Consider the following 13,310-nt stretch of genomic DNA (forward strand, 5'->3'; position numbering starts at 1 on the left):
CCTTTCAGAAGCACAGTTTTCACATCTGTAAAATGGCATGAAAGCTGCAGTATTTGCTTTCCAGGGTAGTGTTGTCATGTGTGAAAGCTGGTGGGCGGGGGAGGATGCTGATGAGACTGGTTTCGGAATGCAGTTAGCCTGTTTGCCTGTATCACCCAGCATCCTGCTGTTCATTTTCAAGGGGAGGGCGGATGGTACTTCTTAGAGGTCCCATACAAACACTGTGGAGGATCCTAAAGTGGGACATATTCCTTCTACTTACTTATTTCTTTTTGAAATAGGGGCTCCTTTATCCCAGGCTAGCTTCAAAGTCACTATGTAGCCAAGGATGGCCTTGAACCCCCTACTCTCTTTCTGTTTCCCAGATGTGTTCCACTGCACCTGGTCTATGCAATGTGGGGGTTGAACCCCAGGCACCGTGCATGCTAGGCAAGCACTTAATCAAGCAAGAGCTACATCCCAGCCCAAGTGGGGCTGTTTCACACTGACCAGACATCCCAGAGTCCTTGTCCACTTCCTGTTAGTCCCTGTGAACAGCATGTTCTCACTCACCGGGCGTGGGCGTGTCTCCCTGAGGAAGGATTTGAGGTCTCCCCCAGCCATGAGCTCCAGCAGGATGAAGCGGGGCAGGGCTTGCAGACTCACCCCGATGCAACGAACAATGTTCTGGTGGTTAAATTTGCTACAAGGCAGAAAACGTAACTGCAATTAATTGAGCTGGGTCTTGGACATGCAAGAGGAGCAAGACCCAGAGTCATATTCCCACCAGCCATGCTGTGAAGCCGTACTCCATAGATATGGATGGCAGGGTCTCTGGTGGAGCCAAAGGTGAGCCTCCCTGGGGAGCTGCACAGATTGGGCAGGCCTATCAGGAGTTGAATTAGCAGGAGAGAATTCTATTGGAGTGGGAGAACTTTTGAGGTGACAAAAGTACACGTACATGTGTTTGTGAGTCTGTGTGATATGCGTATGAGCAGGTGTGTGTATGTTTGTGGTGTGTGTGTGAGCGTGTATATGTGTGTGTGCGAGAGTGTGTGTATGTATCGATATGTGCATATATTTGTGTTTGTATGTGTGAGCAGAGATCTCTAAAGAGAGTCTCAGGCAGAAGTTGAAGGATTGGTTTCTGAAAGGGACAGCATGCGACCTGCCGGGTGACTGTCTGTGGAAGCGAGTCAGGAGGAGAGATGGTCCCACTGGACTTGGCAATCTCGTGTGAACTCCACACAGGCAGGAACTGACTGGGATATGAGTTTCTGAGATTTGGGTTATCTTGTCATTTTAGGATATGCAGGATAGTGGGGCTAGGAATCTCTGTCTCTGTCTCTCTCTGTCTCTCTCTCTCACACACACATGTATACATGCATGCACACATGTATACACACATACTGTGAGTTGGGAAGGTGGTGGTTATACGCTGTAATGTAACTATTTATTATAACCTAGTAGGAGTATTACAAAATTAAGCTCTCCTTCTATACAACTGTACACCTTTTAGGTTTTATTTTATACTGTCACATTACATACACAATCAGAAAACAGATAATGTTTTTAAAGCAAAGTACTAGCCTAACTGTGTCTCTTCCTGCTTTTACAGAGCCCATAATCGTATCACTTATACAGCTTTGGCTGCATTCTCTAGTTACGTCAACCTGGGCGACCTCAGGCCTCCTCCCTGGGTCAGGACGGCAGGAGGCACCACAGTGTCAAAGGCAGCAGTGAGCCTCCTCAGGCCTCAGGGGCAACTGTCTGCCTCTTCCATCAGGAGACTGGATGTCACGAGTAGTTGCTGTCAGGAGGTTCCCAGTGTCCACCCAGGCCTGACTCATCGTGACAGGGTGCAGCCAGCCCTGTCACTGTAGATGCAAGGTGTGGAGGTCTGTTATCGGTCACCCTGTTATGGGCTCCCTTCCTTTATACTGGACCTATGAGCTGGAATGGACAAAGGACCTCAGTTCTGGAATAGTCACTTGATATAATCATTGGGATTGTTTCACTTCAAGGAGCCTTCTGCTTGTTGGGCGGGGGTTGGGGCATCCTGGACTAATACACCCCATTTCCCTTGGAGACACCCATCAACTAGAAAGATCTTTGTATGCATCGATGGAGATGGGGAGAAAAGCTGGGGTCTCTGTGCCCTTACCTGATGATCAGAGCTTCCATGAGGAAATCCAACTCATCCTGTTCCGAGCACACTTCCGGCAGCGTCTGGAAGGGAGGGCGGGAGGAGGAGATGGCTATGAGCTGTGTGAGTTGTAGCTTACAGGGTCCTCATGCTAAGGCTAAGGCGAAAGGTGGAGCCACCCCTCACCTTTACAGCCACTTGTAGAGGGCTTGGGTCACTGGACATTCCAGATACCTGGCCTTCATACACCTCCCCAAATGCGCCATGGCCTAGGCCCCTGTACCAGGAAGACAAGATAAGTCATAGTTAAGTGAGCCACGGGCAGCTGGGGTCCTTGAGATTAGTGTCCCATTCAGTGTACACACAAGAGGCAGGATGACCACTCAGAAGTTACACCTGCATCTTGGCTTCTCTACGTCACCTTGGGCTTCCATTGCTTTTCTTTCTCCTGTCCCCCCAAAATTATCTTATTTTAATTTTTAAACTGAAAATGGATATATTTTCTAACAATATATTCTGATTATGGTTTTCCCTCCTCCAACTCCTCCCAGATCAATTCCATCTCCCCACCCCAAGCCACACCCTTTATTTCTCTCTGTCTGTCTGTCTGTCTGTCTGTCTGTCTCCCTCTCTCTCTCTCTCTCTCTCTCTCTCTCTCTCTCACACACACACACACACACACACTACAAAACAAATTTTTAAAAAAGACAAAAATAAACAAATAAGCCAGAATAGGACAAAACAAACAAACTGAAAAGAAAAAGAGCCAAAGAAAAAAGCACAAAAACCACATACAGACTCAAAGACACATACGTTCACACACTCAGAAGTAAAAACACAAAACTGGAAGCCACAATATACAAGTAAAAGACCTGTAAGGTAACAACAACAAAACAACAACACAACAACAACAACAGCAACAACAATCCAGATAAAGCATTATGAAAAATAAAACCTTCCAATAAAACCAAAAATACCACCGAGTTCATCTTGTGTTGCCCACCCATGCTGGCCATGGGGTCCGCCCTTCCGTGTTTGTACAGCCAGTGAGAATATTAGAGAAACTGTTTCCTTTGTGAGCGGGCCTCCTTTTCTTTATCTGAACTCTGGTGAAAACAGGTCTGCTGAGGTTCGAGGTTCACATGCTGAGATGAAATCCTGACCGTGAGGTGTTAAGCATGTGGAACATTAGTGTTGTGATGGGAGGTGATTCAGAGAGACAAGGCCCCTAGCGGGGAGCCTCCCATGGGCAGATCTGGATGGCTTCATAGGCCCAGCTCTGTCTTTGCCAGTAAGAGGGTCATCATCATCCGACAGAGTTATAGACCTAGGATCCTGACTCGGAGATTAAACAAACCTCTTTTCTTTGTAACTCACCTATCCTATGGCCCTGAGTTACATCACACAGAAAATAGATGAAATACAGGGCTTCATAAAGATGGCCGAGTGTTTAGTCACTCAGTGGAGAGTTAGTGGCTCTCTCTTATCTGTTAGGACAAGGGTTAGGGATGACTTTGTGTCTGGAAGAGGGTTATACTTCCGGGGACAGGGACAGATGATTGGTAGGTCCTTGCTGTGGAGTGTTAATATGGATGATAGAGGAAATGATGGGCGTTTTGGATGCTCAGAGAACAGGAGGCGGGGCTAAAAATCCTCTGGAAAGTGTGCATGATGGATTTTGAGCATTTTTGTTCTTTTCATCAATTTATCCATCTTATTGAATAAACTACTTAAACACACAGGATGTATGAGATACCATGTGGTTGCTGGGAATTGGACTCAGAACCTCGGGAAGAGCAGCCAGTGCCCTTAACCACTGAGCCATCTCTCCAGCCCCTAACACACAGGGTGTTGAAAGAAGCACGCATTCCCACGAGCTTCTGAACACTGAGCTTTGTCTCCCTGAGAGGCTGGAGGTATAGCCAAGGATGGCTGTTCAGGTTCCTTGTGGCTGGAGGCATCCATGGCACAGAAAACAACAACAACAACAACAACAACAACAACAACAACAACAACAACAGCAAACCCCTGCAGCCCTGCGACTGTGACAGTAAGCTCACCGAATGAGGGTAATGTTTTTCCGCGGCACCTCCTTCAGGTCACTGATGGATGAAGTCTTGCCAGCAAAGCAGTAGTTGGGGTTGTAGTCGGTCATGATGGTGGAGGTCCGTAGCTTGCTCAGCTTGTACTCAGGGCTCTGGAGCTCCATCTGCATAGCTTGCAGCTCCTGGTGCTTCCGGCGGTAGACTGCAGACAGATGGGTGTCTGCTGTGACGGGGCCTGGGGGCCTTTAGCTGAAGCCCAGCAGGGGCCACCCCCCCCTCCAGACCCTGAATGTCAAACTCTCCTCTCACTGTTAGCAATACCTACTAGCAAAGTGCTTATTCACATCAGAGTGGAAAGCTAGTGTGATCCTTAAAAAAAAATCACCTAGCTGAAAGATTTTACTGTGCCTTACAGGGATGGTGTTCTGTCTCTGTTGCTGTGATAAAACAGCATGACAAAAGTAAGTTAGAGGAGAAAGGGTTTGTTTTGGCTTACGGTTCCAGGTCACAGCCCCGTTACTGCAGGAAGTCAAGACAGCAGGAACCTGAGTTGTTTCGTCACATGCATAGTCACGAGCAGAGAAGGAGTGTGTGCGTGACCAAACTCTGCTTACATTCCCTCTTTAAAATACATCCAGGAACCAAGCCTGGGAGCACATGACTGCCCATATTTAGAGTGGGTCATCTCATGTCAGTTACCCCAATTAATAAAAAAAAAAACCTCACAGACATATCTACAAGTCAACCTAAATTATACACTCCATCATTGAGATGATCTCCTCAGGTAATTCTAATCTGTCACGTTGAAAATTAAAACTAATACTCATAGGTGGACAGGCCAGGATTTTGTTAGGGAGATGGCCTGGATCCGTTAGACATGAAGGAATGACAGGAAAAGGCTAGTTAGAGGCATCTGGAGGCCACACAGTGGAAGGGTGTTTTAATAAGGTTCTTGGGGGGCCATTTTGGGATCCAAGATGGCCATCAGAGACATCTCAGGTCTCCTATGAATGAGTCTCCCTGCATGCTTCTGGGACACTCTGCACGGCTTCCTGTACCCGCCCATCTATCAGGGCATCTTATAGCCAAGTGGCCCATACTGAGCCTCTGCGATCTGAGATAAGCTCACGTTGGTTGGATGGAAGAGGCTCAGAAGCCAGCTTTCCATTCTCTGTTTGAGTGGGAAAGCCTGGCTAGTACAGTTTGAGCTGGTCCACAGGGGGTGGCCCCAAGCCATGGTCAGAGTTTCTTCAAGCACAGAAGAGCTGACAGTGAAGGCGGGGTTGCAGGAAGGGCTTTCCCCATCGTGTTGGCCACTGAAGGGTACCTATCCCTGTGAGTAGCCAGGAGGCAATGCAGGCTCTCTGGTGGGGAGGGGGTTGATGGGTCTGCTCTAACTTGGTCTAGGAGACCACCCAGCTCTGGGCCCTATCACGGCAGCGTGATGCCTTGATGTCCATTGTACATCCCGGGACCCTATTCTTTCGGGACCTGCTTTGTCCCTTTGGGAGATCTGTTGCTTTGGCACACTCACCAATCATGATGCCGGAGAATGCCAGAACGAGGGCAGCCACCAGGGCAGAGGTCACCACTGAGAGGATCAACGAGAGCGGCAGGTGGGGTTCCGGGGTGGGCGACACTGGAAGACAGGTCCCGATGGGGGCACTGACCACCATGCTGACTCTCCTCTGAGCAGGTCCCAAGTCAGAAATACCCTCCCCAGCTGGAAGAGCCACCTGCTGTCTCCCGTCTCGGGAGATCTCGTCACACCTCCCTTTTCAGGGGACCATGGGCCCTAACCAGGCTCATTCTGGTTTCACAGGCTCCCAGCAGTAGCTTTGGGGTAGAGGGATGAATATCAACAGGGATGAATATCAATCTCGGGCATTTGTTGGTCCCAAACATGAGCTGCACAACGGTGGGATGAGGACGGGAGGAGAAACAGGAGTGGACATGGAAGAGATTCAGGGACCTTAAAGAACTCCACACTCAGGAGGACCCAGCAGGAGAGTCCCTTGGCGACACCCTCAGAGGCGGAACTACTTCTTAGGGTCCCAGAATAGGGGAATATCCTGTGAACTCCATCCTGGCTAAATGATATGCTCTGGTTCACAAAACTATCCCTTCCCTTCCCTCCCTCCCTTTCCCTCCCCTGCTCCTACCTCCACCCCCTCCCCTTCCTTCTCCTCCCCTGTCTCCTCTCCTTTCCTCCCCTCCTCTCCCCTTCTCCTTCCTCCCCCCTTCCCTTCCCTATCCGTGCCCCCTTCCCTCCACTCCTTGTTTCTTTCCTATTTATTTTTCTCTTTCTCTTCTTTCCTCTTTCCTTCCTCCACCCACCATCTCCCATTGGACCGGACTCAGGGCCAAGCACTCTACCATTCAGCCACAACCCCAGACCTTTGTGTATTTCCTACTGAGACAGGATTTGATTAAGTTACTCGGGCTAGCCTGGCACTCCTTCTGTAGCCCAGACAGGCCTCGGATGTTTCTGTTCTTCTGCCTCCATTGGGACGATAGGCCTGTTCTCCCAGGCCTGGCTCGGGCACTACATGTCTCCAGGGAGACTTGGAACATGTGCTAGGAGAACTCTGGCCTGGGAAGTCGGCTTAGATCTCTATTTGTATCTGGAGAAGACTCAGAAACAGAAGCATCCTTATTGAACGTGTGTGCTAAGGGCTGTGTCCAGTCAGGAAGTTCAAAGGCACAGAGCCCGGCTCTCAAATTTCTTGACACAGGGGTGTCTTAGGAGTGCTAAGGTTCTCTGTCGATAGGCACTTGTGTGGGTATGGGATGTCAGGCGCTTTGGTAGAGATGCCCCAGGTGGTCTCAGAACCTTCCTTCAGGGCATAGGTTGTTCTAAGATCCTTTCAGGTGAGATGACCTACCTTTTGGTACAAGGTCTCTTTGCTCAGTTACCAGAACATGAGCAAGAGAGGGATAAGACACTTAGAAACCAGCTGGGCTTGTTCAGTTGGCTCAAGCTTTGGCCACCTTCCCTTCCCCCATCGCTGCCCCTTACCAATGCAGGAGACGCCGTCATCAGCCAGCACGGTCCCATGGTCACAGAAGCAGATGACTTTGTGGCTCTCGGGGTCCATGTGGCATTCATCTACCTCACAGTGGCTGCAGTTTAGATAATGCTTGATGTTTACTTCCCCATGGCCCTCCATCACTGGTGACAAGGAGCGAGGATCAGTCTCAGGCTGAACTTGAAGATCTTTTGCCCTGAACCCTCAGGTCCCAGCCTTTGAATTTCTATCTCCAGCTGCTTGCTGTGGGCTCTTGGGGGGAGTCCCTGTCCCAGGTCCCTTTGCATCTGCAAGCACATCTTTGGGAAAGCATCTTTGGGCCCCTAGGAAGCAGATCTGAGGCTAAAGATGTGTGCTCATCTGTGTGTGAGAGACTTGTGTTCAGGACCCTGGTGCTGGTCCAGGTATTCGAGCTACACTTGTGTCGCAAGCTAGGGCATGCCTGCCTGGTGGTCCATAGTCTGCCTCTCAGCCTAAATTCAACCACAAACCTCAACTTCCACAAAATATGATGAGATGAGCTATGGGAAGACTTGTATAAGCAAGTAGCCCATAGCCATGCCTTGGTATCCTGGCCCCATGTCAGTAACATCCAGGTTTTGGCATGGTGGAAGAGGTGGCTTAAGTTTGTATCATCACCTGGTAGAGAGGGTACCTTTTAAGGCCGGGGTGTACAGGATACCCAACGGACTGATGAAAGAGACCCCATCTTCCCCATCCATTTCAGGGTCATTGTTTGATGCTGCGTTGCCACCTGTGGCAAACCAGAGAAGAGTTGAACCCCAAAAGGTGGGTGCCCCAGTCTCAACACACATATACATCAACAGGCATGCAGTCTGGCCAAAGCTGTGGGTCACGGGGGGCCTGCGGGCAGGGCAGGGAGGGGGAGAGGGATGGGAGGTTCTCAGCACAGAGGCTGCATGTTGGTTTAGCTCTGCAGATTCTGGGTGTGTGGGTCAATTTCCCTTCTAGGTTGGGGTCATATCATCCAGAGGATCTCTACCACACTGCCGAGGCCACTAGTAAGTAGCCCAGGTGAGCAAGAGTCTAGAAGGTTCTAGTCTCTTGAGGTTAGGGTACATTCTTGTGGCTTAGAGGAGTTGCTCTTCAGTCACTTAGGGGTCAAAATAGGACCTGGGGGAGATAAGCCGCTGTGCCTTCAGGCTCCTGTCCCTCCTTTCATCTGGGACTGGGTGATGTTGGGACTGCCCCACTCTGTCCCCTGTGGTCCTCCCATCTACCCAAAGCTCGGAAAGGAAGCTTGTGTGGTTAGCACAAGCATTTTCCACACAGCGACAAAGCGAAACACAGACACAAACGTCACAGTGCTGGCATGCAGTGTGTCCTAATCTGGGAGTGGGGTGGGGGGGGTATCATCTGCCAGTCTCTCAGCTGCAAACTCTTCCCAAGGCAATGGGGGATCAACAGCAGGCTGCCTGCTGCAGGACTGGCTTAGAGCTGCCTGCAGTGGCTTTGGGGAGAGGTTCCCACCGCCGTGGATGGTGCTGCTCTCAAGCAGCTAGTGGACTGGACAGAAAACAGAAAGGGAGGAGCCCCTGGCTTAGCCAGGCCCTCAAAAGGAGCTGTAGGGGCTAGAAGACTGTGGTCTTCAGGGCTTCCTGGTCCTTGTGGTGGCTTATGGAACCATCTGGGAAGCCAAACACTTGCTTTCTATGTTCAGCTTTGAAAGGGGCTCAGGGACGGGCGGGGATGGGGGCAATGGGGAGGGATCGAGGATCACATGGGATCTTGAGGGTGTTGCTACACAAGCCTAGAGGCAGGATGCTGGCTCAGAAGCCAACACCCTACCTCTGGCGGGCCCAGGCCAGGCAGAGGGGAGGGGAGCGTGCAGTGACATCACAGTCCACACTGGGTGGGGGAGGGGGAGGAGGAGGGGAGGAAGGTGACAGGGAGGGAGGAACCTAGGACTAAGAGGGGGGAAGAGTGACACCTAGAACACGAATCATCTTTACCTATATATCCTCCGCCTCCTCCACCTGAGGAGCACCCCCCTCCACCCCCTCCGAAACCCCCTCTTGTCTCCCACCCCCACTTCTTCACGGCCTGGGGGCAGGCGTGTCCTCCGGCGGCACCCTCCAGCAAAGACTTTCCGGCCCAGAGCAAGGAAGTGTTATCATTCCAGCCGCCTCCACCACCTGTGGGAGAAAGGAGACCGGCCTCTCTGAGGGAGCGGGAGGGCCTGGAAGGAGCATGGAGCTGGAGAAAGAGGATGTGGTGAGCTCTGAGGGGGCATTCCCGCTTGCTCTGTTCAAAGGCCCTGTTCACGGTGGAAACCAGGACTAGCGTGCCATTGGCACTAGGGATACCTCTTTTTTTTTTAAATTCTATTTTATTAATTTATTCATATTACATCTCAATGGTTATCCCCTCCCTTGTATTTTCCCATTCCCCCCTCCCTCCCATTTTCCCCTTACTCCCCTCCCCTATGACTGTGACTGAGGGGGACCTCCTCCCCCTGTATATGCTCATAGGGTATCAAGTCTCTTCTTGGTAACCTGCTATCCTTCCTCTGAGTGCCACCAGGTCTCTCCACTCAGGGGACATGGTCATATATGAGGCACCAGAGTTCCTGTGAAAGTCAGACCCCACTCTCCACTCAAACCACTGCGTGAGGCTATAAAGTTGTGCCTGGTGCTCTGTTACCTGGCAGGCATCTCTAGCTAAGGGTTAGGCAGTGTACTCCAGTAGGGACTTGGGGGACACTGGGGGGCAGGCAGAACGATGGCGGAACTTCTTACTGCCTTGCTGCCAGCCACTTCCTGAAGGTGCATCTTCACTTCGCTAGCTGTGTCCCTTCTAACAAGACCCATGTCCTGCCGTCTCCGCAGCCACCTGCGGGCCACCTGCAAAGGTCACTGCACTAGATTCTGGCAGGACCAGGCTCTAGTTAGTCCCAAGGGTTTCACTGTTTGCTGGCTGTGAAATCGAGGCCGTTGACCTCCTCACTCTAAGTCTCAGTTTCCCCACCTGTAACTTGAGAGATAATAATAGCCAAGTCACAATGTGGAGGTCAGATGTTAGACCCACTGGACTGAGTGCTTGGAACCTTTCTCAAAGTGCCACAGTTAAATTTAGTAGGTAGGACCACTTGTCTGCTAGCTGCCTCCTGCCTGGCTCAGCCTGCTTCAGCTATGGAGCAGCTCAGCAAGGGGTGGCTGACACCTGATGGCAGAGGTAGCCACTTGAGGTGTTTCAAGAATCCCAGGGGCTACTTTGAGCTCTTGGAAAGGGGACTAACAGACATAACTGAGCCTGTGTATGGCCACTAGCACTTGATTTTAATGGTTGTCCCCTGCTAGCTTTTGAGAGTCTAGGGCCCACTCCCCCTCATTGCTCCATACAACATGCCAAGAGGCATGTAATCTGATGACTCCAGACAGAAGGAACAGAGTTGCCACATGAATGGATCTCCTGGGACTCTTAAGAGTTAACCTTCCAGGTGGAATCTTCTGGAAGAAATCTTGGTTGAGGTCCCCATGGCCCAGAGAGGCCAGTGCAGGAGAAAGACAGAAAGGAGGTTGTTGGATGCTAGTGACATGGAGCCAGGCATATAGAATGGGGCTCTGATGGATAATACACTCCAGTTTACAAAGTGGCAAATGAATCTGAGCTGTGCGGTGTACAGGCTTTGCCAGCTCTAGAAACTTCATGGTTGGGGGTACTGGGCCTCCATAGAGTTAGTGAGCAAACCTCAAGCCAGCAGGATAGCTTCAGAGGTGACAGGGTGGTCCTCCCCTCTCCCGCCGCCATCAGTAGGAATAGCTCTCGGCACTCAGGCCCAGTGACTACAATGCTTTCAGGGTCCCTGAGAAATTTCTGGGAGAGGGAGGGGCTTTACCTGCGGCTCCGGAATTGCCGTTCAGCCCTAGAACCGAGGAGTTATTCTCCAGTCTTTCTGGGTGGAATGTGTCTGTCTTGGCCCCGTAGGCCCTGCCACCACCACCGGCTGCAATGATCAGGGGCACGGGCACTCCATCTTTCATCTGCCCGGGGGTGGGGGGAAGAGGGGGGAACATTCAGAGATAGAGAAAGCGTGTTAGGCATCCGTTAGGGAGACCTTAGGCCCCAGTTGAAGTGTTTAACAGTTTGCAGGGCAGGAGCAGGGAGTTTCTCCATCTGTGGTGGTTTGAGGGCCCCTGGATTGGTGTTATAGTAACCACCTCTGACCAGTTTCTCAACCTGTGATGCAAGCCCTCTGGGGTATCCTTTTTGTTTTTGTTTTTGTTTTTGTTTTCTTGATACAGAGTTTCTCTGTGTAACTATCCTGTGTGGCTATCTGGACTTGCTTTTGTAGACCAGGCTGGCCTCGAACTCACAGCGATCTAACTGCCTCTGCCTCCCGAGTGCTGGGATTATAGGCGTGCTCCATCTCTTAAATAGGCTACAAATGAGCTGGGATGGACCCTGGAGCATCATTGCTGCAGCCTCTTCCATGGATGCTCTTCAGCATCATTGTCTCCTGATGATGCCCACTTCCTGGCTTTGACAATGTTAGAAAAGTGGGCCTGGCTTGGGTGGACAAGGGGACTTGAGGCTGAAAAGAAATAGCAAAATATAGTACCCTATTTTAGGTAGACAAACCCGAACGTCCTCTGGTCCATGGTTTCACGTTGTTAACTTGACATAGAACAAACATCCCGGGGATTTCTGTCTAGCTTTGTTCTGGGGCCCGTAACACCAGACGGGGCCCAAAGCCATTGCTTCATCTTTTGGCAAAGACCTCACCTTAAACACGTAGGTGGCTCCGCCCCCACCTCCTCCGCCTCCTGCCCACTCGTGCACGCTTCTGTTCACGCGGATCTCTTCCTCTATCACATTGTTCTCACCGACACAGACTTTCTGGATCAGTTGGTTTGCCTGTACAAAGACCACCTCGTTACGTTTGTGCCGAGTTGGGGACCTTGTTCGGTCATGGGTGGGTCTGACCACCTCTCAGATGGCCTATGGCTGAGTTGAGGAGACAAAAATACAATGGAGGAGACACCCATACAATGACCACTTTGAGCAGGGTTAGGGAAGGGCCATAAGGCCAGCTTGGATATAAACGTTACTGCAGTCAGGGAGTACTGACTGGGGGAGGTGGCATCTGGGTGGGCCGCAGAGTACAGTGAGGGAAAAGTCAGGTCATTCCAAGAGCAAAGAGTAGCGTGACCCGCAAAAAAGGAGGTAAGTGGGGTGTATATGGGATGGGCTTAAGGGGCTCTTGCTTAGAAAAGTCCAGCTTAGTCCAGAGGGACCAGTTAGGCTCCCATGGCTGCTCAAGGAGGGGTTGGCAAGACCCTGGGTAGTGAGAGGAGCTGGAGGGCACACACACTGAGATAGCCATGGGTGTTAAGGGAACAGCCCGGTCACGGCAGGGGCCTGTGTGGCGATCAGAACTGGACTTAGTGGAAAGCCGCCCCCCTCCCCTGCTCTCTGTTTCAGTTCTGGAATACTGTGAGAGGAATTAAACATAAACACAGGACAAATAAACAAAAACCCAACTGTGGAATTTTCATTCTTATCTCGTCTTTGGGAAAGTCATTTCTCCATCTTAGACATCTCGATCCCCCCCACCAAATGCCCCCTCCCCCTTTTTTGGTTTGTTTTTAGAAGTCTCTGGCATGCAGCCCTACGTAGAGTCCCCTGGCTGGACTTTGGACTCCAGAGAGCTGCACTCATCATCCTTTTGGGTGACTACCTGTGTGGTCTTCAGGGCTAGACTGGGCACAGCACCATCACAGGCTGTATGGATGTGCAGGTGAGCCACTACCACTCTGTACCACACGTGTTAAGGATGGATAGGAGCCTGGGTGGATCTCATTAGATTACTCCTGGGTCCCAGTAGCTCCTGGTTGGGCTCAGGGATGTGGAGGTGGAGGTGGAGGTGGAGGTGGAGGTGGAGGTGGAGGTGGAGGTGGAGGTGGAGGTGGAGGTGGCTGGGATTATTCTGGAATGTCTGTGGACACAAAATCCTGCCATCCTGGGAGGAAGAGCCTCCTGCCTGATAAATAGTCACACCTGCCGTGGTCACCAGAACTCAGATGAATTCTCCAAACATCAGCCTGACCTCAGAGGAAAATGACTTCTCTTTCACTTAATGGAATAAAA

The 13,310-nt window shown here is 51.0% G+C and overlaps 1 protein-coding gene across 2 annotated transcripts in view; it reads right to left on the bottom strand.

Moving 5' to 3' along the window:
* ALK (ALK receptor tyrosine kinase) overlaps positions 1–13,310 on the bottom strand; it is a 710,702-nt gene that overhangs the window by 22,270 nt on the left and 675,122 nt on the right. Inside the window, exons 14-23 of one of the 2 annotated variants that reach the window (XM_084791237.1) lie at positions 11,946–12,077; positions 11,059–11,203; positions 9,173–9,355; positions 7,855–7,953; positions 7,190–7,342; positions 5,705–5,809; positions 4,186–4,372; positions 2,312–2,402; positions 2,144–2,208; positions 553–682 (exon numbers count right to left, since the gene is read on the bottom strand). In XM_084791237.1, the coding sequence (XP_084647363.1) occupies positions 553–682; positions 2,144–2,208; positions 2,312–2,402; positions 4,186–4,372; positions 5,705–5,809; positions 7,190–7,342; positions 7,855–7,953; positions 9,173–9,355; positions 11,059–11,203; positions 11,946–12,077 (1,290 nt within the window). Of the gene's footprint in view, positions 1–552; positions 683–2,143; positions 2,209–2,311; positions 2,403–4,185; positions 4,373–5,704; positions 5,810–7,189; positions 7,343–7,854; positions 7,954–9,172; positions 9,356–11,058; positions 11,204–11,945; positions 12,078–13,310 lie in introns of those variants that run through there. The other variant, XM_084791238.1, reaches the window with a different exon arrangement.

The sequence above is a fragment of the Acomys minous genome, assembly GCF_964271855.1.
Source record: "Acomys minous genome assembly, chromosome: 8".
Classification (NCBI taxonomy): Eukaryota; Metazoa; Chordata; class Mammalia; order Rodentia; family Muridae; genus Acomys; species Acomys minous.